General features: G+C 31.2%; 2 protein-coding genes across 3 annotated transcripts; both read right to left on the bottom strand.

The window, feature by feature from the left end:
• Positions 1 to 944: 944 nt before the first annotated feature.
• LOC112522469 (spermidine synthase 1) lies at positions 945 to 7,993 on the bottom strand. 2 transcript variants are annotated; one of them, XM_025131595.1, is made up of 9 exons: positions 7,637 to 7,990; positions 4,866 to 4,942; positions 4,079 to 4,201; positions 3,880 to 3,984; positions 3,272 to 3,344; positions 3,104 to 3,175; positions 2,809 to 3,004; positions 1,429 to 1,561; positions 945 to 1,328 (listed from the first exon to the last, which is right to left on the bottom strand). In XM_025131595.1, the coding sequence occupies exons 1-9, from the start codon at positions 7,779 to 7,781 to the stop codon at positions 1,260 to 1,262; spliced, it is 993 nt and encodes a 330-aa protein (XP_024987363.1). In that variant the 5' UTR covers positions 7,782 to 7,990; the 3' UTR covers positions 945 to 1,259. The 2 variants fall into 2 exon arrangements, with proteins under 2 accessions (XP_024987363.1, XP_024987362.1); XM_025131594.1 differs by having other exon boundaries at positions 2,809 to 3,175; positions 7,637 to 7,993.
• Positions 7,994 to 11,993: 4,000 nt separating this feature from the next.
• Positions 11,994 to 14,388, bottom strand: LOC112523163 (probable xyloglucan endotransglucosylase/hydrolase protein 33). Its single transcript, XM_025132647.1, has 4 exons — positions 14,130 to 14,388; positions 13,899 to 13,999; positions 13,089 to 13,297; positions 11,994 to 12,487 (listed from the first exon to the last, which is right to left on the bottom strand). Exons 1-4 carry the CDS (start codon positions 14,362 to 14,364, stop codon positions 12,079 to 12,081), a joined length of 954 nt encoding a protein of 317 aa, XP_024988415.1. The 5' UTR covers positions 14,365 to 14,388; the 3' UTR covers positions 11,994 to 12,078.
• Between the last annotated feature and the right edge of the window lie 10,092 nt (positions 14,389 to 24,480).

The following is a 24,480-nucleotide window of genomic DNA, read 5'->3' as shown; positions in this document are numbered from 1 at the left end:
GAGTAATAATATTTCTTATTTATAAAAACTAATACTTTTTAATAAATTAGTTCAATAATAAATAAATACATTATGTTATTATTATTATAATATTAAATATGTTTGTAGTGATTACTTTTATTGTATGGTTGAAGATGATTCACATGTCGTTTACCAAACACTTATAAACGTTTACCAAGTCACATTACTTTACCGGATGAATATGACAATAATTAAGAATCTTACCCGGTAAGAGCGAAGACAAAAAGCGGGAGTCTTACCCAGTAAGTGAGGGCAACGACTCTTACCATGGTTAGCATTTATCGGGATAAATTATTGCATACGATGCGTTTTGGTGCATAAAATCTTATCTGGTAAATAAATGATGGTGTTAAACTTTATAGCTAAACGCTTACCGGGTAAGTGTTTAAGTAAACGGCCCCTTAGTGAGTTTTTCAGTAGTTGGGTTAAAGACTGACAGTATCCAAACTGCTTAGGGTTACTTACACTCTTACTTACTTTAGAGAGTAGGATTGTAGTAAATAAATACGGTCTCGTATGCAACAATTTATTTAGTAAGCATTTACCGAGTAAGAGTTATCACACTCACCAGATAAGACCTTCCATCTTTGTTATCGCTCTTTTTTTTTTAAGTATATAATATTTATATACGGCAAATGCAACAAATAAACCCACACACCCTCCTCACCTATGTTATCGCTCTTACCGGATAAGATTCTCGGCTCTCACCATGGTCATCCGGTAACGTAAATGACCAAGTAAGCATTTAAACGGCCCAATACATTAATTCCATACTACTTGTGAAATTAAGGTTTTCATTATACTATATGTTTATTAACTAAAATTTTAGTGAAACTTATTAAAATTTAGCGACGACTTGGACCGGTAGGTGTCGACCATCGACAATTACCATCCATTCGATCGATCGAAGGTTTCGAAAGATATTGAAGCCCGAAAGATTCGAATTTAATATTAAAATTTCCCATAAAATCTATGGAAAACATAAGAAATTGTGCATAAACATAAGCAAAGCTGCTATTGTGACCAAATTTATAGTACTATCAAAGATATAAAAACTTGCTAAATTTGGCACCTGATATGAGCAGCAGCAGCATAATAGTGATCAAAACAAAAACCTCAAATTATTCCGATTTGTGGTTCGATCGTCTTCAAACCATCTTCAATCAACAACTGGAAGTCGGGAAACTTTACGCGCGCTATTCTGCCTTCTCTCACTAACTGTCTTATTTTCGTATATTTCAGTTTACTGATTTGGCTTCGATCACTTTCTTGGCAAAAGAAGGCAAGCAGAAAGCAGCTGAATGAATCTGCAGGTCGAAACCATCCCGCGGTTTTAAGTTTTTCTTTTAGAAACCGAAAGAATATGAAGATATGTGCAGTTTTTTATATGATTGGAAGATGACATACCTCTTGGTTGTAGAACTTCAAGGACGGTCCTATAGACTTGGTCTGGTTTTCTATCGCGTCTATTGGATTTATTGGGTTCTTGAAATCGACTTCCGGCCCCTCGGTTGAACATAACATGAAGCCGATAACCCCACTGAATTCAAATATTCACAAGTGCATCGTCATATAAAAGCATGAAACTTGCTTCTCATTCTTCTTGATAGTTTATTCTCATTTATGAATATTGGTAAGGAAAAATGAAGATGGGACCCACGATATGAGACGGGTTTAAACGAGAACCGCAAATATTTTGAAAACATGAGAACCAACTATCCATGCTTTATTCATATTGAGTTTCGTGATGGATATTTATGATGAATATACACAATATTCAATTATTCATGATGAATATACATGATATTCAATTATTCATGATAACATGCATAATATTCATAATGAAAAATACACATAATGAATAATACTCATGATTAATTTGGGTTATATCTATCATGAAACCAAATATTTATGGGTTTTTTTCATTTTAAAAAATCTTGTTGAGAAGTAAAATTGCAGGGAAAAATGAAGATAGGACCCACAATCTGAGACTGGTTTAAGTGAGAGCCAAAATATTTTGAAAACATGAGAACAAACTATTCATGTTTTATTTATACTGCGTTTTGTGATAGATATTCATGATGAATATTCATAATATTCATGAGAAAAATACATAATGGTAATGATAAAAATGCATGATATCATGAATAATGAAAATCCATATTATTCATTATGAATAGTGTTCATGATAATCAAGGTTATATATAATGAAAATGGATAACATTCATTATAATGAGAGTAAATTACTTCCTGTGGTTTGTTAAAAATTGCGACATTCGTCCCTGTGGTTTGTTAAAAATTGCGATATTCGTCCCTGTGGTTTGTTAAAAATTGCAATTTTTTCGTCCATGTGGTTTTCACCCCTATGTTTTGTAATTTATTGCTATGGTCGTCATTATGATTTACAATTTATTTTGTTTTGGTCCCTGTAGTTTATAATTCTATACTGTGTTGGTCCCTTGTATTTAAAGGTAGAAAGTAGTAGTTCACGGACGAAAATAGTAATCAATTGCAAACCATAAGGATGAAAATCTTAATTTCTAAACCACAGGGACAAAATTCAAAATTATTAACAACCCACAGGGACGAAATCGAAATTTAAGTATTGGTTCTCAAAATATTTATGGTTCTCATTTCGACTTTCCTCCCCCCACAATCTTGATTCATCTCTATACAATCTTGGAGCCCATGATCATTATCAACTAAATTAAAAGACTCGAAAGAAGGGTATTGGAACCCGCAATCTTCTAGCGGAATTGGAAACTAGAAAGACGAAAAAAAGATTACCTCGGATATGTAGGAACCGTGGTCCAAGCATAGTTAACGGACCCTTTAAAGATCTGGCGACAATTCACAACAATATCTTCGATGATATGCATATGGAGCCAAATGCTCTCAGCCTGAGTACAAACGACCCCACCTGGCCGAAGCGCTTTTGCAACCGACTCAAAGAACGGCTTTTCAAAAAGTTCTTGTGCAGGACCTGAAGTTAGATTACCATATAAGTTCATCAAATTCACTTTTTTTAAGTACATTTTACACGGGTTCTGAAAGGGGGGGGGGGGGTGGGCAGGCGGTATACCTATTGGATCCGAAGAATCAACTATAACAGCATCATAACTTCCTTCCGGAGCAGCCTTTAGAAACGCAACTCCTAATAGATTGAATATCATACAAAAATCGAGTCTTTATAAAATTGATGCATAAATGTAAGACATCTGAAAGAAAAGATTATGCCGTGCGTATATACCGTCACCAACGTGGAGTGTGACACGGGGATCCTCGTATCCAACCGCTACATCAGGAAAATATTCTTTAGAAACCTGCAAAAAAGAAAGAAAACAATTGGATCTCCTGCTCTGACTCTAATTGGGCAAAATGTATTAAAACGCAACAAAGTTTGGTTTAGTTCCTATTTAGCGTAACAAAGAATTTTAATTCCCAAACGATGTAAGAAAGTTCCAAAATTTTCTATTTTGTGCTCATTTTTACTTGTAACCTGCTAATCTTGTAACATTTGATGACGTGTATACCAGTTCAAGATAGATTTACAGAGAAGTGGACGATAAACATGTTACAAGATCAGCAAGTTACCGGTCAAAATTGGTAAGAAGTTGAAACGTTTTGAAACTTCATTGCATTTTGATGCATTTTACCTTTTCTGAATTGTGATGTTCGACTCTAGACTAAAGATTGCTCCCCTCCACATTGAAATTGCAAAAGTTCCTGTTTCGCGATACTTCCTTTTTCGCAAATTTTAAGCTAAAATGACCAATTTACCCATCATCACAGATGGAGTGTTTGACATAACTTTTTTTCATTTGAAATACTAAAGTTCAGAAGGTCAAGATGACTCACATCGACTACCATCTTATCAATCTCGCATATATCAATATGCTCAACTGAAGAATGGCGAGCTACTTCACGCAAGACACCACCATCTCCTCCTCCGATAACCAAAACCTGCGGATAGAGAAACGTAAGAACGAAAATAACCTATAAATGGGAAAATTTTATGATCGTCATACTAACAAATAGTTGTAGGAGATGGCAAAACCTTCTTAGGGTTGGGGATCGAACAAAGTGGGAGATGAGTGATCATTTCTTGATATGCACATTCATCTCTTTCCGTAAGTTGAATTACACCATCCAAAACAAGAACTTTCCCATATGTTGCTGACTGAAACAAGTAGAATTAACATAATTCACTACTCAGACAAAGAAAAAGAAATAAATAATATATATGGTCAGGTTCAGAGGAAAACCGCAAAAAAATGAAAAATGGAGGAACACCCTGTTAAACATTCATATGTACGGCATGCACATGTGCATACAAGTAATTTGTCCGGTATGCACATGTGCATAACATGCACCCGTGCATAGAAACCAAGAAACAACTTCAATTACTTGTATGCATATGTGTATATCGTATAGATGAATGGTTACCAGGGTGTTGCTCGGTTTTTCATTTTTTTGGACGCTTTCCCCTGAACCTCCCTCTATATATGTAGGGTTGGGTTCCGGTGAAAAGCAAAGTTAAAGGTGAGAAGCATAGGAAGAGATCTCCACCCTTGGATCAATCTTTGATTGAATGTCAACACTAATGAGGTGCACCAAGATGCACCGGATCAATTCCCTTCTAAAGGGAAAAATTCATGGGTGGGCATGAGTTTAAAAGTGATCAAGGGTTCAAATCTCTTCTTACGCTTCTCACCATAACTTCTATTTGCCTATATATATAATACAATTTTAAGATCACAAGATTATGTGAGTTGATCAGACTTCTAATCTGCAGTCTTTTCGTGTTTGAAGAAATTAAAACACGGTATCAAAAAGCCAAATACCTGAAAAACCATAACATCCTGGTAATCAGACTTGCCCTGAAACAGTATCTTTTCAACCTTCAAAGAGTGTGCTTCTCCTGCATATATATGGAAAAGGAGAAGGTCAACAAAAAATAAATACATACAACCATTAATATCAGCCACAGGGTGACGAATATACCACAACAGCAGTAAAAATATGTGCGTTTTGGTACGTGGACGGGTGAAAGAATAGTAAAGGGTTTTAGCGTTTTAACTTGGCATGGATAGTTTAGGAATATACCAATCTTGACCCATCCCCTGATTTTTGTTCTACCTATTTTGGAGGGAATACAAAATGCATTTTTAGCGTATTAACTTGACATAGGTAGTTTAGTAATTTACCAATCTTGACCCATCTCCCTTATTTTTGTTCTACCTATTTTGGTGGGACAGAGAAAATGCATTTTTAGCATTTTAACTTGAAATGGGTAGTTTAGTGGGGTAGGCGGGTGAAAGAATATGACAGGGTTTAAACTTGACATGGGTAGTTTAGTAATTTATCAATCTTGACTCTTCTCCCTGATATCCGTTCTCCCTATTTTGATGGGACAGAGATAATGCATTTTTGTCTCATGTACACCAAACGCACACTCCCTCCAAACACTCATAAAAAATCCCGACTTAGAAGCTAAAATTACTCATCATTACAAGAAAACGATGGTATCGATCAAGATTTACAAGATTCCTCTACTTTGGTCATACCCGAGGGCTATTTTAGACATTGGAATAATAGTCAACAACTCCTCTTAAAACCTTACACGTGATGGAACCATCAAACCAATCAAGTATCATACACTTCACCACTTTAAACACTCAAAAACCCGACATTAGTAGACATATTAAAAGTAATCCAACCATGGAACTCAAGATTTAAGAAACCCAAGTAATTCATGCAGATTTCATTCTTGAACAATCATATATTAGACATGCAAAAGTCAAATGTATATCTGACTTTTTTTAGCTTTAAAAAGCAGACAACATGAATGATTGAGTTTACACAACTTTATGCACATGCTCACTTGATTGACAATTTAGTTTTCTGTTCATATGTATTACTGATATTATGATGTCCCAATAATCATAACAAACCTGGTGCACAAAATTTCGGTTTTTACATTTAAATTAAAAATGCAAACACGACGTGTAAAGTTAAGCAAATATCAATGAATCAAAACACATCGGAGGCAATCAATAAAGATAGTTTCAAAACACATCAAGGTTTTGGTGCAATATTTATCCAAAAATTAGGAAGTACTCACCATCATAACCGAACACCATTTATGTATGCATTATAGATCATGAAATTTGAACTAAAAGCCACAAAATTAATTAAATCAAAGCTCAACGGTGCATGATGACAACAAAAACCCATAAACCAATTTTCAGGTAATGCAAAATAGAACAAGTAATCACAGGATTTCCAAGGTTTTTGAGAAGAAAAAGGATTTCTTTTAGATAAAATCAAAAGCATACTTAGATTCTCCTTACCATATCAAATATGTCATTATTTGCATCAAAATGAAATGGGATGTAGCAAAATCTAAGGGCTTGTTTGATAGCAGCTTAATGAGTTTAATAGCACTTACGGCTTATTCAGTAAGCCATATATGACTGTTTGGTAGTGGTTTAATAATATAGAAACTGGGTTATTCAGTAAGCTTTTAGAGGGGAGCTTTATGCTGAAAGTCAAGGTTTTTCCATAACTGTGCCTCCCAATTAAAACACATGCTCCTTCTATCTATTAAAAAACTCTCAAACAAAAATCTTCACAATCTATATAGACAGATTAATCCATACAAACATCTTTATCCATACAGAACTTGATAGAAAACAAACCAAACAGCCCCTAATAGTCAAACAAAACAAGTCAAAACCTTTTTTCGATCATGAGTTCCAATTTATCAACTAATTAAAATCCCACAAGTTTCATTTCAATCTTGATAAAAATTCAAAAGAAATCAAAGTAATTGATAGGGTTCTAAGAAAACTTAGAATTGTACCTTTGTTCTGAGTAAGCAATTGGAAAATAACCAGTTGTCACTTGGTCTATTTTGTATGTTAATAACAAGAAACATACATTTTCTCTTAAGAAAATGAAAAAGATATGATGGACTCATGAATCATGATTAATAAACCCATTAAAAATGGTATCTTTTTAAGTTATTAACAGTCATATATAATCAACTCAAATTTAAACTATGATTAAGGAAAAGCAATCTAGGAGAATGATAGTGAGAACCCACCAGATTTACCTTATTACCTATGTCTTATGGAAGCTCCACTCAACAAGCAATTAAAACCATGGTAGCTTTACAACCCCAAATCCCCATGAAACTTATAATAAGTTCAAAAATATAGAACCAATATATAAAATGGGTCAGGTTTAGGAGAACCGCAAAATAATAAAAACTGAAGAACAAGCGGAAATCGTTTATCTGGACGGTATACATGTATGTATACAAGTAATTTATAAGCAAATCCGGTATGTATGTATATTACATGCATAACTATAATCACTTACATGTGCCCATAGTCCAAATGAATGATTAACAAGGTGTTCTCTTTTTGGGCTTTTTATGAACCTCCCTCTATATAACACACACATACTTACATACATATATATATATATATATACATACATACATACATATACAAACTTCAAGAACAGAGAAGCTGTGTAAACAATCTGCAAACAAGCAAATGGATTAAAATTGGAAAAAGAAAACAAAGAAAAATAAAAGGAAACCCACCAGGCCACATTGGGCTAATCTCCGAAAACCAACCAGGAATAACAGACGATATGCATCCACCGCCATTGGCGGTGGCGATGGCTCCGTTCTCCTCGCCTTCTCGGGGCTTTTTCATGGGCAAATCGGCGACGGTTTGTTCAGTCATCTTTCTGTGTTTTGCGTCTCTGTGAATCTTAGGGTGAAACTATTGAACCTTAGAGACGCAAAAATCGAAAGAAAGAAAGAAAGAAAGTGTGAATGTGAAAAAAGGAACAGAGAGATGAAGATTCTGCTTAAGAAAGACGCATGGATATCTTTCTGGTTTTGGGGGATTAAAGAATATGAAAGGGAACAAATGATATGCCAATCAATTAGGGTTTTCTGAAATTTGTCAGATCCCTTGCTTTTGGAAATCAATATTTTATAACAGAAATCAACATAAAAGTATCTTTATACAATCACCTTATTTTCGGGTTCTAAGACATTCGGATTTTGTACAAAACTCTTGTTTTCTGTTCGGGTCTCTTGGTAATTTTAGTATCATCAATCATCGTGTTGTAATTATGGTTTACTTGAGGTCGGTTAAGATGAGTTAGGAGTGCGGTGTGGACTCTTACAGAAATAGTCTCTATCACCTTATATCGCCATAAGACGGGGGTCAAAGAGCACAGCCTCAAGGTCTTTTTTGGAGTTTATGAAGAATCGAACTTAGTGAAAACTTCACTAAATGTAAGTATGGATAGTGGACTCGGATATCTGAAATGTGGATATGTACTGGAGAATTTGACTAAGTCCTAAGTCAAAATCAATATAATCAGAAATATGAACCTTTAGGAAATATGGCTAAGTTTGCAACTCTGAATAGTAGGATCAGAGTTCATATTAGTGTATTCAGACTTAGATTCAAAGTTCGGTCTTGCGAACCCTGATACAGTTATAATTGCTCTTCAATTTTATCGATTAATGGCTATAATTGTTTAATCGCTCGTAACCGTCGATCTCTCTTATAAATACATAAAAAAGTGAACTGATAAATATATATATACATACATATATGTATATAAGCCAAAGTTATTTTACAAACCACTTAAATCTAACAAACTGTACAAAATTGAATAAAATTGTTTAATGTAAGTGTTTAATATGATGAAGTTGTTTCATATAATTATTTTTTTGATGAAATTGTTTCGTAATTTTATATGAAAATGAATTTGTTTCATGTATTTATCATTTTAAAGAAATTTGTGTAATATATTCTTGATTAATCAATCTTCATATATTTTTGATGAAACTGTTTCATATATTATTGACTAATCAACCCTCATAATTAAGAAAAAGTGGAAAAAAAATGATTGATTTAATGAGGTTTGTATGGTTTGTTATATAAAAAGAAGTTCATTTGAGAAGTGGTAAATGTTTGGGAAGTAAATAAGTGATCATAACCCTTCATATGATCAAAATTGGTCAAGAATTACGGCTTTCGACTGGTCAAATATTGCGACTTTGACTGATCAAACGAAAAATAAAGGGATAGTTTCATGAATTTTACAAATAGGCGACAAACAAATCCGTATGTGAACTCATAGTTCTTATGTAAATTACGCCGGATTTTATTCAAGATTCACAACTTTGACTGGTCAAACCAAAAAGGTGGATAACTCAGCCCAAGGGAATGAAATAGTCCATTACTACTGTTATTTGAAGGATTCGAACCCTAGCAGCTAAGCATAATCAAGAGACTTTCACCAATGAACCTGGGACCTCCTGGTACTTTTGACCTTTTGAGTCAAGCTCAAACAAATCATGCACCACCCTTGTGGTTAACTATCATTTTATCTTCCGCATACCATGCGAGGAATTATATGATGGTTCACAATCAAAGCTACAGGTCTTGATCAGATGAAGGATTATGATCGTTTCTCTACTTCTCAAATACTTACTACTTCTCAAATGAACATATGACTATGCTCACACACACACATATATATACTAAGTCAGTGTCGTATTTCGTGTATGAAATTTCTAGATTATCTCGGTACTGATTTTGTGATAACTCAAGGCATTAAATGGATGAAATACAATATTTGGAAAGTGTTTTCCAATACACGATCTAAAAAGTTATCCAAGTTATTTATAACAACAAACCCATATTCCCATATGGGTCAACTTTCAGACCATTATGGTTTTCCACAACCCTAATTTGATCGTAAAATCATCAAAAATGTTTTATGCATGTATATAATAATATTTTAGTGCTTGTTTGTTAACAGCTTAATGAGATTAATGGGACTTACCATTTATTCAATCAATTATAAATGATTGTTTGATGATGACTTAATAATACATAAAATGTGGCTTATTTGCGGTGACGAATGCACTTCATCGTGGGTAAGGGAAGGCATAGTGAAACTAAAATATGAATGAGAAATATAAAGATTTAAGGGCCGTTTACCTAACTCTTACCCTGTAAGCCTTCACCAGTAAGATTTAATGATTTCGGTTAACTTATCCGGTAAGATTTTAATCTATTAAAACGACATCGTATGCACCACTTTTATCTGGTAAGTGTTTCTGGGTAAGACTCTCAGTTTTTCTCATTACTCTTACCGGGTAAGATTCTCAATTCTTAATATTTTCATCCGATAAGTTAAAATGACTCACCAAATGGCCTTCGGTCTAGCAGTATCGTAGTCCTTGGCCTCTCCTAGGAGGTCAAGGTTCAAACCTCACAAACGGTGAGAAAGGTATGTGAATTTATTTGTTGCATTTGCCGTATATAAATATTATATACTTAAAAAGTAAAAACTTAACGAACTTTTATCCTCAAGCTTTCTTCTTATTTACCTCCATGCCCCATCTCTTTGGGTCTGTGTCGGCCACTGTCCCCATTTTTTTAAATCACTGACAACTAATTAGTTCACACCAATTCATATAAAATAAAATAATAATATAATGTGTTATTTGATTTAACGGAAATAATAAAAAAAAAAATTACTGAAATTATGAACGTTTAACTTAAAATCGAATAACCCGAAACTGGTTTGGTTTGGACGGGTTATTTAGCTTCGGATATTTTTAGCACTCCACCACCTAAAATCTGTATCTGTCACTGCTTATTCGTTAAACTTCTAGTGTGGTATGGAGCTTTATGAGAAAAGCCAAGTTTTTCCGAGATTCGCCTTTCCCAATTAAAAAATACACTCCTTCCATTTATGAAAAAAATCCTCTTAGACAACTTATTCATACAAGATTTGATGAAAAAACCAACCAATCAATTCTTTATAACTAGTATAACAAACATATATTTTTTTTATATTTTATTTAGTTTTCAATCGATAAATATTATAACTACTGATATTGTGGTTGTCATATTATATTATAAACTTTGATTACAGAAGAAAAAACAATCATATCAAAATCATCTAAAATATAACTTAGGGATGTTTGGTAGTTGCTGAATGGTTTAAAACAGAATAATTAAGTGGTCATAATCATTAAGAGACTCTAATGAAGTAGTGCAAAATGCAATATAATTGTTTGGTAATTGTTCAAAATGAAGTTAGAGCGCTAAATGGTTAGGGGAGGTCCAAGATACAAAATCATTCAGACCGTTTTAGAATCATTAAAAGACATTTTTTTTTACCAAACAAGATTCACATATTAGCGATCTAGAGATTGTCTTTTAATGAAACAATTAAAAGGTAAACAAACAATCCCTTACGATAGTTAGTTTTAACCGTAAAAATATCATTTTAAAGGGTTGATTGGTTGGCCTTGAATACTTGATACCGAATATCGGGCTTTATTTTGATTTGAAGGGATTCTAATCGGACCTTTGAGAAGGTGGTTCGACCGGGCTTTGGACTTATTAGATCCAGGCTTTTTCAAACTATATGAACTTTATAACTGAAATGAGCGTTTTATTGTTGATGAATCATATTCGGCTTTCATAAAATAAAATCAAAACAATATTACGAGTTTTTCGTTCTGAAAAATTCAACACTTTTTATTTTGATTGTTCAAAAATATTGCGATTGTTTCCTTTTTTTGTAAAGTTTCCACGTATTTGGTTGTTAACATCTATCACATTGACAAAGTCGATTGTTATCCATAACTTGTACCAGTTACGTATTACTCAAACAAATTTCAGATATTATCAAGGGGTCTTTGGCATCGCGGTATGTGAGTATTTGGTCTTCTAAGAGGTCAAGAGTTCAAACCTCACCAAATGTGAGATAGGTGTGTGAGTTTATTTGTTCTATTTGTTGTATATAAATATTATATGCTTAAGAAAATCAGATGTTTGGTTTATAATAAAAATCTATAAGCTTTATTGAATTGTATCTCATATCAATCGTTTTGATTTATTCTTAAATAAAATAAATAAGGGTATAATTGTCATTATAAGAATTGTATACACGAATATAGAAAAGAAACATAAAGGCCAAACAATTTGGCTCTAACTAAGCATTACATTCCGGTGGAATAACTTTATATCTAGATGTATCTTTACAGTACGAGTAAAACATATGTTTGGTTCGAGCCCAATTCATACCAAGAGTCTGTTGTCTCGTCAACTTCGTAAACGCATCTCCTTCGATAGGATCCGAACTCGAAAGAGTCGAACTCATCGAGCACGAACCCATGGTCGATGAGTTTGTTCTCGGCATCAAACAACCCTCCATTTCCAGTTCTCCTAATGATGCAACAAACGGTGCGTAATTGTAGTTAACCGGATATTTTCCTCCGTGTGTGGCCCACTCTGAAGCGTCCCAGATAGTTGTGTATAAGGACATTGGCTTCGATGGATATACAGATGACGAGGCTTGGTTGTGTGTTACCTCTCTTACTGGTATATTGTCTACTAAAAACCTGTATTATAAATTTATCAAAATTTAAAAATAAGTTTCAATAAGCAATCACCTCATAGCATCTCTAATAATATTTCCGCAATTTATTTAAAGTAAAGAAACAAAAGCCAAAAGAAAAATTATTAACCTAGATATCCAACCCGCTATGCGAGCCGACTAATCCCAGTGCGACCACCTGCTTTGCAGATAGCCCGAAGTCACCGCATTTGAACCTCCGTGACTACAAGGGAATTTTTATTCCTCATTGGATTTGAACCTGGGACCTCCTGGTACTTTTGACCTTTGAAGCCAAGTTCAAACCAATCAGACACCACTCGTATGGTTAAAAGTCAAAATTATTAATTATATTACTAAGATAGTCAGTACTTTTAATACCCAAATTAACATTTTCTTTTTCATCAAATGGTAATTTCAAAAAGGGCAAATTGCATGAAAAAGTAACGTACTTTAACTTGATTCTTATTTTGGTCAACGTACTTTCAAAACTTACTTTTTGGTATATAATATGTAAAGTTTTAAACATTTAAGTATCCGGATAACCGGTTGAAGCATTAACCGGTTACCATGCTGATGTGGCGAATGATGATGTTTAAGAAACTTACACTACGTGATGGTTGTTCCAAAGAATGGTGTATTGATGGAAGTCTTGTGTAGGGTCAAACCAAAGGTAAAACTTTTCTTCTCTTCCAGTTTTCACACTTCCATTGCCATAAATGTTTGTTTGAAGAACCCATTCTTTTCTCTTCTCATGCCCAAGCAACTCGAAATCGATCTCGTCGTGGTTGTGTGGAAACACATCCGAATTCGACATCTAAACATCATCAAACAAAATAAAAAGCGTATTTTAGACATTTCACTTATAGTCGATTTTGCAAGAATATACGTGAAACCTCATTAGATTACTCTCCAAAAGCAAGGGTGTTTTAGACATTTCATTAAAAATCAAATTTGTACGAATATAGTAGAACTCCATTAGAATACTCAAAAAAAAAAAAAACAAGGGCATATTAGACATTTCACTAGCAATCAAATTTGCAAGAATATATGTGGGGGAGAAAATATTCCAACCATTTACATATAGCCTTAGAGTGTCGAGCCTCTACAGTTATAGATATTGACTCAGATACCATAATACACGTGAAACCCTATTAGACTACTTTCCAAAAAGCCCTTTATAAAAAAATCAAGGTTCCAAAATACATATATATATATAAGGTTAAGTTCACGTGAAAGCATGTTATTTTCGTGAGATCCAGCAAAACACTGTGAAGGTTACCTTCACATGTTTTGCTGTGGAGTTTTAAGTATAAAAAAATGGTCTCACGTGATCCCAAGTCTCTCTCTGTAAGTTTAGCTGACCCTAACTGAATTAAATAAACCTAAAATCAACTGCAAAGAGTAGAAGAACTCACATAAAAGGCTATTACTACTCCTGAAGTATACCCCATTGGCAGCTTCACAGCAGCACTAAAGAATCCATGGTGGTATCTATCCTTTGAAACCAATCCAGAACCTAAAACCAAATCCCGAAAACGGGTTCGAGTTACAAACACAGTTTACGTTACTTGCGTGTCCTAAAATCAAGAAATCTCGATATATATATATATATATATACAGGCCGGAATCATATATATCGGTTTTACCTGAGTTTTTGTCTAGGATAATATCAGCATACGATCCGTTGTTCTTCATATGAATGTTTGATGATCCATAGAAAGTCGACATCATTGCAGACACGGGTGCCGGATGGAAACGATCCGTTAATCGCTCGACGTTCGGAGGCTTATAAACTGGGCCTCGAGACGAAACCAGGTGCAGCAATGAACTGCTAAAGATAAGGAAACATGAAAGAAGAAAACGTTGTTGCAAAAATGCCATTTTTTTTGAAGTGTCGAAAGAGGACGCATTGATTATTGGAGGGATGTTTTGGTGTTTATATAGTTGGTTTTGTAAGTTGCTTGGCTGTTTTAATGGTGACAGTATATCTAATTTTAAATATGTGGTATATAATTCTTATATATAGGTTCGGTTTCAGGTAAAAACGCTAAATAAATGAAAAAAATCAAAAGACCATGAAAAAATATATCAATATATTGTACTATGATAAAATCGGGTTTATAGGACGTCAAAAAAAATTAAGTGTCCTAATAGACTGTTTTATAAGACATAGTTTATAGAACGTTTTTTGACATTTTAACAAGTTTTTTTAGGATGTTTTTGATACAAAGAGTCCCGTTAGCAATTTTGTAGGATACTATTTGAAAATGTTTTCTATAAAATTCCTAATGTGACGTTTTGTATTAAAGGTGTGCTAAAAAACTTGTTAAGACGTCCAAAAGCAGGAGGTTTTATATTTTGGTCTTATATATTAAGTCCTATAAAACGGTTTATTATGATGCTTATAAATTTTTGACGTGTTGTAACAATTCATTTAACCATATTCGTTAGATCGATTAATCTAGCAACTAATAAGATGTTTTTTAGCTTTCATTTGTTTAGGGTTTTCCCCTGATGATTGAGTTCCGGTGAGAAGAGAAGTTATGATGAGAAGCGTAAGAAGATATCTCCACCCTTGGATTGATCAATTTTAATTGAATGTCAACACTAACGAGGTGCACCGAGATGCACCAGATCTATTACCTTATAAAACACAATTCATGGGTGAGCATGAAATTAAAAGTGTTCAATGGTTCATATCTCTTCTTATGCTTCTCATTATAGTTTCCCTTCTCACACGATTATTTGTCTATATATATATATATACGACCCATAATTTTTTTCAAACGGTGGCACCGTTTAATTATAAGAAATAAACATATGGAACTTTTTCAAATTGTGGCACCATTTGACTAAGAGAAGGACACTAACATGATTCGAACTTGAATCTGGGGTGGAATAAAAGCCTTGCAAACCAACTCTACGAAATAAAACTTGCTCTCATTGTAGTTTCAAAATACATGTGGCATACAATAAATTAATACGATTACACCTTTCAATAACCTAAAAAAAATTACCCTTTGACGAAGGAATAATAAGGTAGCACGTGCCACCGTATGCTACATACCAGGTCCGTCACTATATATATAAAATATAAAGTGATTTATAACTAATATGTCACAAAGTAATAAATGTATGAGAGAAGTATCGACCCCTACATGTACTATAAATATTTTTATAGTCATTATGTTTTTGTAGTCAACTTGATTAAAGTTTATTCAAATCATATAGAAAACACATTTTATATAAATCCTGTAAATTAGTTGGATAAAAAAATATCAGATAATTATCAAAAAAATTAAAGGAGAACAAAGAATGGAGACAGGACATGTGGGAGATCCAAACCAATTATATGGAGCACTGATTTATGTACTTTATGGTTTTTAGCATCAGGGGCAGAGTCATAACGAGTTACGTCCTTTATGGTCTTTAGCATCAGAGACAGAGTCACAACGAGTTACGTCATTTATGGTCTTCAGCATCAGAGACAGAGTCAGAGCGAGTTAAGTCCTTTTATGGTCTTTAGCATCAGGGGCGGAGTCAATGTTGGCCCTCACCCTTTAAAAAGGTTTCTTATATGTAAATGAAAAAGGGCCACCGCTTGTTCTTGGAAGCGAGTGAGTCAGTGATGAACTCCATAGTTGCTACCCACTTAGATTTACGTCTTAAGGAATTTGAAAATCAATTTACGAAGTTGCTTATTTTGTTCCATAATCCATTGCATGTTTCAACGATCACATGTGATTTTGCTCTTTTTGCATTCTCCCCCCCCCCCCCCCTCTCTCTCTCTATATATATATATATAAGTGAAGGTTCAAACGAGAATACCTTCATTTTACGAGAACGTAAGAACATCATTATCATAAATAATTAAAACAAAAGGACCACCCTCATTAAAAATCTTCATGCCCTACACGGTTGTTGTACCATTTAAATTGAAAAGAAGTTCACAAAATAAAAAGACGAAAGTAAACAATTTTATTTCAAACGGATTAAATGAATAAATTTTAAAAACTATGTTAAGTCCCTAAATGTATTTAAATATTTATTATAAGGGTACTCGTATAATGCAGCGAGGTAAATCTTGATGTTAATGTTTAAATTTTATTCTCTCTATCGATATAATGCGATTTTATGTGACTTTGAGAAAATGATAATGTTTTTATTTTTGAATGAAATATATAGATTTGAAAATAGTATAAAAATTTTAAAAAAAATCGATATTAATATCAAATTAACTATTTAATAGTTCTCATTTTTTTAGTAACTTCTTTAATTCAATTTTTTGCTATAATTTAATTTAGATTTGATAACAAAATAATTTATTTTTGGTTTAATAGTACACTTTTTCATACAAATAATAATTATATATTCTATTAGAACTCAATGATTATCTTAATTATATTTCCGATTTTCTACGTTCAAAATGAATGTTTATTCTATATTTGATTATTTTATCTGCAGTTAGTTACACGAATTCAAGTATGAAACTTTAATTATACATTATTTACTTGTAATATTGAATTTTAAGTAATATGTATAAATAAACAATATTTCATACATAAAAAATAGTTTTTTATTTTTTTTATCAAATACTTTATAATAAGTATAGATAATCTAATATATTTTCTTATTTTAATAATACGTTTCTAAAACATATTTGCTACATTGGTTATTTATTTATATAAATAGAAATAGAAAAAACCGAGTTGGCGAGCCGGTTCAAATCAACACGACTCGTTTTTGACTCGTATCAAAATTTTGCACTCAATTTTACATAAAATATCATTTTGATTCGTTGTCAGATTTTGTCACTTTTAAGTATATTTCTTTTCATTTTTCAATTTTCATTAATAGTTTTAGGGAAATTTTAAAAAAATAACAAATCCGACAAAATGATTTCACTTAGGTCCCGTTTGGTTTGTACGAATGAAATAGATTTAAGGGATTTGCATTTCAAATCCTTTTCAATCACATGTTTGGTTTGTTGGATTATCCGAATTTAAAATATTAGGATTTAATTGAAATTTTTTTGGAGTGCTCAGGATTTCACGGGATTACATAGGATTGTATACAGTAAGGTTTTTAAAAATGTTAAAAACATTTGTTTTGTAATAATTGATTAATAAAAATGTAAGTCAATTATTTTTATATTTTTTTATATTTTTTTCTATAAATTATTTATAAATAATAAAATAAAAACAAACACAACAATGATTTCAAACCATTACAATTCTACAAACCAAACAGACCCTTATGGTCATATTCTGACTCACCCACTTTTACTTTATAGCCAAACAGACCCTTATGCGTAAGGATTGGTTTTCGGGAAGAAAAAAATGATTCTTACGCAAAAAGAAGATTTTCTGTAGAAGATTTTCTGTAGAAAACCAGTTCTTAAGCATATGCGTAAGCTTTCTATATAAGGATTGGCTACAAAGTGAAATGGGGTCTAAAAATGGCTATAAAATGAATCGATTTGGGTAGATCGGCTATTTTTGTCAATTTCCCTATTTTCAAGGGTAGATCCATGAAGGTTTGAACAGGGTTCTATGCACTCGCTCAACCCATTTTCGTAAGTATATATTTTGTATATGAAAGGTACACCTACTAAACCCTGAGAGGTGCTTCGAGATATTAGAAAATACAACGAACATCAACCAAAACAACACATCAAACTCAACCAAAAAACTCAAATATCCCTCGAAATAAAGAAATTCTGCTAAAAACACATGGAATGACTTTACAGACATCTGATCCACCTTAAAAATACACCCGCTCAGCAAAAATCCTAAGTCACTGTAGAATATCTTAATGCTTTTTTTGTGAGTATAATATTTTTTGAGCATGAGGAGGACATATTTGGAATAAAGCATGATAATTGTAAGGTGGTTAAGTGGTATTTGGGTGTTTACAGCTGTTTAATTGAAGGTTGCATTCATGATTTTGTGGCATACATGACATAATGGGTCCAAATTTTGCCCTCCTCAACTTGCTTTCATTTATTTTTCTTATAGCCAATAGGTAGGGGTAGTTAGGTAAATAGCCAAACAAAAAAGTACATAGCTGGATGCCATGTTAGACCAAAATCCTTACCAAACGTTATTTATGGTTTCACTTATTCTTGGTTAGAATTAGAAATGCGTAAGGCTCGGGTTTTTTCGGGTCTGGATTCAGACTTTTCGAGTTTGTTTTCAGTGAGTAAAAAGGGTACGAACAGTTTTAAACCCGTGTTGGGTAGGTTGGGCTTGTGGTTGAAATGGGACCCAGTCGAGTGTTCGAGACTTTTTCGGTCCTGTCCTTTTTTCGGGTCAGACGTGCTTTCAAAATACTGGTAATCAGGCTTTGAGGCCTGGTGCAGACTGGGATTCAGGTTCGCTTGATTTGGGTTTTTTGCAGACCATACTTTGGACTTGGTTTTTTATGCAATTTCTAGTTATGATAAAACAAAAAAAATACTTGCAGATGCTTTGGCAGCGTTTGGATTCTTATCCAGTGAAGATGAGATTTTCACTGCATTTCCAATAGATTTTTTGTTCTTTATATTGCTCCAATAAATTCTATATACGAGTCTCTAAAATAGAGAAAAATTCAAGTTTACATAATTCTGTAAAATGAAATGTGAAGAGAGGAAAATGATTTTTTAATTATATTCCATCAATAAGATTGAATTAATTTATATATATATATATATATATATATATATTTTTTAAATTGAACTATGGCTTATAAATGAAGGGGTTGTTTACTAAATACTTACTCGGGCAAGTGCTTATCAAATCATATTACCTTTCCATAATGAATATGGTAAAGACCAATAATCTTACTCGGTAAAAACGAAGGCTAGATTGAGAGTCTTACTCGGTAAGTGATAGCGACGACTTTTACCACGATTAGCACTAATCAAGTAATTTCTTACATACGATGTCATTTTGGTGGATTAAAATCTTACCCGGCAAGCAAGCGATAGTGTTGAATTTTACTGTAAGTACTTACCGAGTAAGGGTTTAGGTAGACGGCCCCTAATTCAATCTTATTGGTGGAATATAATTAAAAAGGCTTATAAATTATAAAAGATGGAGAATCTTAGGGTTAGTTTGGTTTCTAGAATTGTTTTTGAGGATTTTAAATTTCATCGAGGGATTTGGATTTGGATTTGGATTTGAATGGATTTAAAATAATTGGTATGTTTGGTTTGTAGAATTTAAAATGAAATTACATTTTTATTAATCGATTTATTACAAAACAAAAGTTTTAACATTTTTTAGAACCTTATTACATACAATCCTACGAAATTCCGTGAAATCTCGAGCATCCCGTAAGGATTTCAAATCCGGACAATCCAACAAACTAAACATGAGATTGGAATACTTTTAAAATCCAAATTCCCCTAAATCCATTTCATTTCTGCAAATTAAATGGGACCTTGAAGATAAAAAAGAATTCCAAATTTTAACTTAGATTCTTTATTTTAGGCTAAAGGTAGCTTGTCTCGCCCAGAAGGTGAGAATAGTTGAGAACAAAGTGGCGAACGGGTGCGTAAAGCGTGGAACAGTTCGGTCCAAATCCTGGATAAATAGTCCTTACTTTCCTGAAAGCTTACTAAGGGGTGACGCCTGATTGTGAGTCCAGCAGCATTCGTCCGTCTGAACATTGGGGCAGTAACGAGAAAATTATAGAAAATCTACAACAACAAAATTAAACTATATGCATACAATGATATTGGGCCGAAGTGGGCTGGATCACCAAAGCCCAACCCAATTTATCAATTACATCTACATTAGATCAAGTGTTTTCCTGAATCTGAATCAGATTTCGAATCAGTCGATATTGATTGAGTAATAAGAACTCTATATATTGTGAAAACCTTGAGAACTTTTATCTTAAAGTATTGTTTCACATAAGTTTTCTCCATTCAAGGCTAGCATTTAATGTATTGATAAACATATATTTGTTTTACAATGTGTTTTGTTTTATATGTATTTTGTTTATAAAGTAAGACTTTTTACTTGTAACTTTTGTTTCACAAACAGACTAAAAAAATTCATATATAAATACATGTAAAACAAACACATTATGAAACAAATATGTGTTAATTAATATTCGAAATCTTAGTTTTAGAAGAAGAAAAATATGAAATAACAAATGATGCATTAGTTCTCAAAATTATCATAATTTATGAGATCTCAAAAGAAGGTTCTCTTTTTCTCTCTCTCTCAAACACACACACGCATCGAGAACGTTAACTATTTAATAAAACAAAAAAAATCGTTAATATACAAAATCATATATGATTTCCCACAACTTAGTCGCGGCAAAAGTTGTCTGCTTCCATTTTTTTGACGTTAGTATAAAATCACATATGATTTTGTACATTAACGATTTTTTTCTTGTTTTATTATATATTTGGCATTTTTCGTTTGAACTTTCACATATATATATATATATATATAGAGAGAGAGAGAGAGAGAGACTTGGGATTATGTGAGACCAACGTGTTTTTGAACCCACATTTTTACACTTGAAACTTCACAATAAAAAAGTGTAAATGTAACATTCACATTGTTATATATCCGGTTTCATACGATAATAGTAATTGAATAAATAAAAAGAGAATCACGCATTTAATTAAATGGTACTTTAAATAAATAATTTTAGAAATAAATAAATGTGGGCATAAAAATAGTTTATTTATAAAAAAAATAATTTAAGACATTTATTTAAGATTCTACTTTTACCATATTTGTAATTTTAATATGATCTATTTATTTTTAATCATTTTATATTCAATGCATTTATAAATAAGTATATTTAATTTTTATTTAAAAAATTAATTTTTTAAGGCAATATTTAAAAAAACGGTTACTCCTCATAATCATATGTGATTTACACTTCATTGATTTTTTTTCAAATTTTATTTTTCTTAATCACATATGATTTAAAGCGTGAAAAACAATAATTCAAATTAAACAATGAAAAAGAAAAATAATGAAAACAAAATCACATGCAATGCACAACATGACACATTTAACATGTATAAAATCACATGTACTTCAAAATGTAGTTCATAATTTACAAATATCACATATAATGATGATGTAGATAATTTACAGTTTTTTTTTCTTTAAATCTATTATGATGAATATCACATATGATATTTTGACGAAAACTAACGATTTTTTTTGGAGGAAAAAAAATGTTGATTAATTGTTGATATCATATCTGGTTTTTGACCGATTTTATAAGGAAAATCTTAAATAAATTATTTTAATAAAAAGTAAATGTTTTAAATGATAAATTAAATCACGTTCATTCAAATGTTATAAAAAAACAAAAATTTAATTGATGAAAATTTAATCACATTTAAATAAGGAAATTATAAAAATCATAAACAAATATTTTAATTAAGTCATTAAATAACCATTAAAAAATAAAAATTTCCATATGTTTTTGGATGATTTTTATGAATGTTTTATTTAAGATATGATTCAAATAAATAATTGGTCATAACTACTCTCTTATTTCTCTCTCTCTATATATATAGAGAGAGAGAGGGGGTGTTATTATACAACCCATTATATTTGTACAACCAATACAATCAATCTCAACCGTTTATTTAATTTGATGAATATATAATTTCATAAAAGTTTTGATTGTATTCTAATATAAAATATTGATCATAATTAATGAATCATATTCATCTTACATAAATATTTAAATCATAATAAATGAACTCTCATCATTTTCATAAATATTTTAATTTATTGAGTTTCATTGATTGGACGAATGTAATAGGTTGCATTTGAAACACACACACACACTCTCTCTCTCACTCTCTCTCTCTCTCTCTCTCTATATATATATATATATATTATCTTTTTTTTAAATGGATAATTTATTTATGACTAAACGACATGTTACAGTCGAGAAAATGACTTGTGTCTCATCACAAACGTGCACAAAATAATTTGCTATTCAAGTTTCAGTACGTGTCTATCGTCTTATACTACAACGTGGATAAAGTATGATGACACGTCTCTATCAGTATTCGTGCTTTTATATATTCTATGTTGATCATGTTATAATTAAACAATAAAAAAATGTATTATTACAACTACTGGTGCTAAATAAGAACAAAAGTGTTTGTTCATGGGCTTTTGTATCATTTCGAGTATCAAAAAATTACCAACATGTTGTCAATTATGTAAAATTGTAACGTATATGCGTTGTTTTGACACCTGTCAATCATACCATTTAGTAACAGATATCATGTTTGACCATACTTATTCTTTATTAACTGTTACTTATATCAACTAATGTCAAAAAAAGCAAACCATCTTATGTTTGCTAAACAGTGTCTAAATATAAAAATGAATTTATATTAATTTTATAATTGTAAAGGAAAAAAGCACGATTAGGGGGGTGTTTGGGATTGCTTATTTTATGTGTTTTTTAACTTATTTCAGTCTGGCACTGTTGATAAGTTAAATGCTAGTGTTTGGATGAGGAAAAATAAAACTGTTTATACCGGTGCCAAACCGGTAATAAACAGTTTTTGATAAGTTAATCCTTCATGACTTATGAAAAACTGCTTATTGCCAGTTTACTATTTTAATCATGTTTTATTAATGTTTGTTAATTATTAATCTTATTGATATAAATTTTTGTCAAAAATATTATTATAAATGATGAAAAATGAATTTTTATATGTTAAAAAATCAAATAAGTTAATAATCCAAAATATTATTATATGGAAGACTGTCTTTTTTGGTCATTTTACATATATAAGCAAAATTTGTCAAACACTAAAAAACAACTTATCAGCTTATTGCTTTTTGGTACCGCTATAAGTTAATCCATACACTTTTTACAAAACTCTGATTTAATACCACATAAGTTAATAAGCACTTTTACAAAAAAACATAAGTTATTTTAAATAAGCAATCCCAAACACCCCCTAAAATGAAAACAACTTCCATTTGAGCATCTCTAACAATTTATTCGAAATACAAACAAGATATTTAATTTCAATAATTTATTAATTTTTAATATTTTAAGATTAATTATATTGTTAAAATATTTAATTAATTAATACTCCAACAAATTTTTTTATAAAATTATAACATTATATTCTCTCTAGAAAATAATTAATACACATTTTTTTTGTTAAAAATTTAATTTTGGAGATTTTTTTCTATATCTATACTATATTATAAAGTATTCGATAAAACTCTTAAAAACAATTTTGTATGCATGAAGTACTGTGTATAACTAACTGTAGATAAATTGTGCAAGTAAATTGTGCGTAAATACAACTTATTAAAGTTTTTTTTTGAATTTGTATAACTAACTGTAGATAAACATAATCAAATACATGATAAACATTCATCTTAAATATAAAAAATCTAAAATATAATTAAGATAATTATTGAATTATAACAAAATCATTATGTTTATAAAAAAATTATTGTTAAGTCAAAAAATAAATTACTTAATTTTGACCTATATTAAAGTATAATAAAAATTTGAATTAAAGAAATTGAAAAAAAATAAAAATTTTAAATAGTAAATTTGATATTAATATCGATATACTTTTTCATTGGACGAGTACCCTTCTATTCCTCTAACTATGGATATATTTTTTTCTACCTCTCATAATTTTTTCGTTTTTGAAAATTGTCTAGCATCAGTTATATTTATTAAAACTAGAAGGATACTTATGCAATGCATCAAGATACATTTTGATTTTAATGTTTTGTTTTATTCTGTCTCCGTCAAGGTTATAATATGATTTTATGTGGTACTGAATGTTTTAATTTTTTTAAGTAAAATATAAAATTGAAGGTATCATAAATTTTGAAAAAAAAAATGTATCAATTTAGTATCAAATTAAATATTTAAAAGTTCTTTTTTTGATATAATTTCTTTAATTAATACTTTATTATAATTTAATTTATATTTAATAATGAAGTCATTTATTTTTGATTTAATAATCTG

Source organism: Cynara cardunculus, assembly GCF_001531365.2.
Source record: "Cynara cardunculus var. scolymus isolate 2C chromosome LG 12, CcrdV1, whole genome shotgun sequence".
NCBI classification, from domain to species: Eukaryota; Viridiplantae; Streptophyta; class Magnoliopsida; order Asterales; family Asteraceae; genus Cynara; species Cynara cardunculus.
This window is presented reverse-complemented; position numbering and strand designations above follow the sequence as displayed.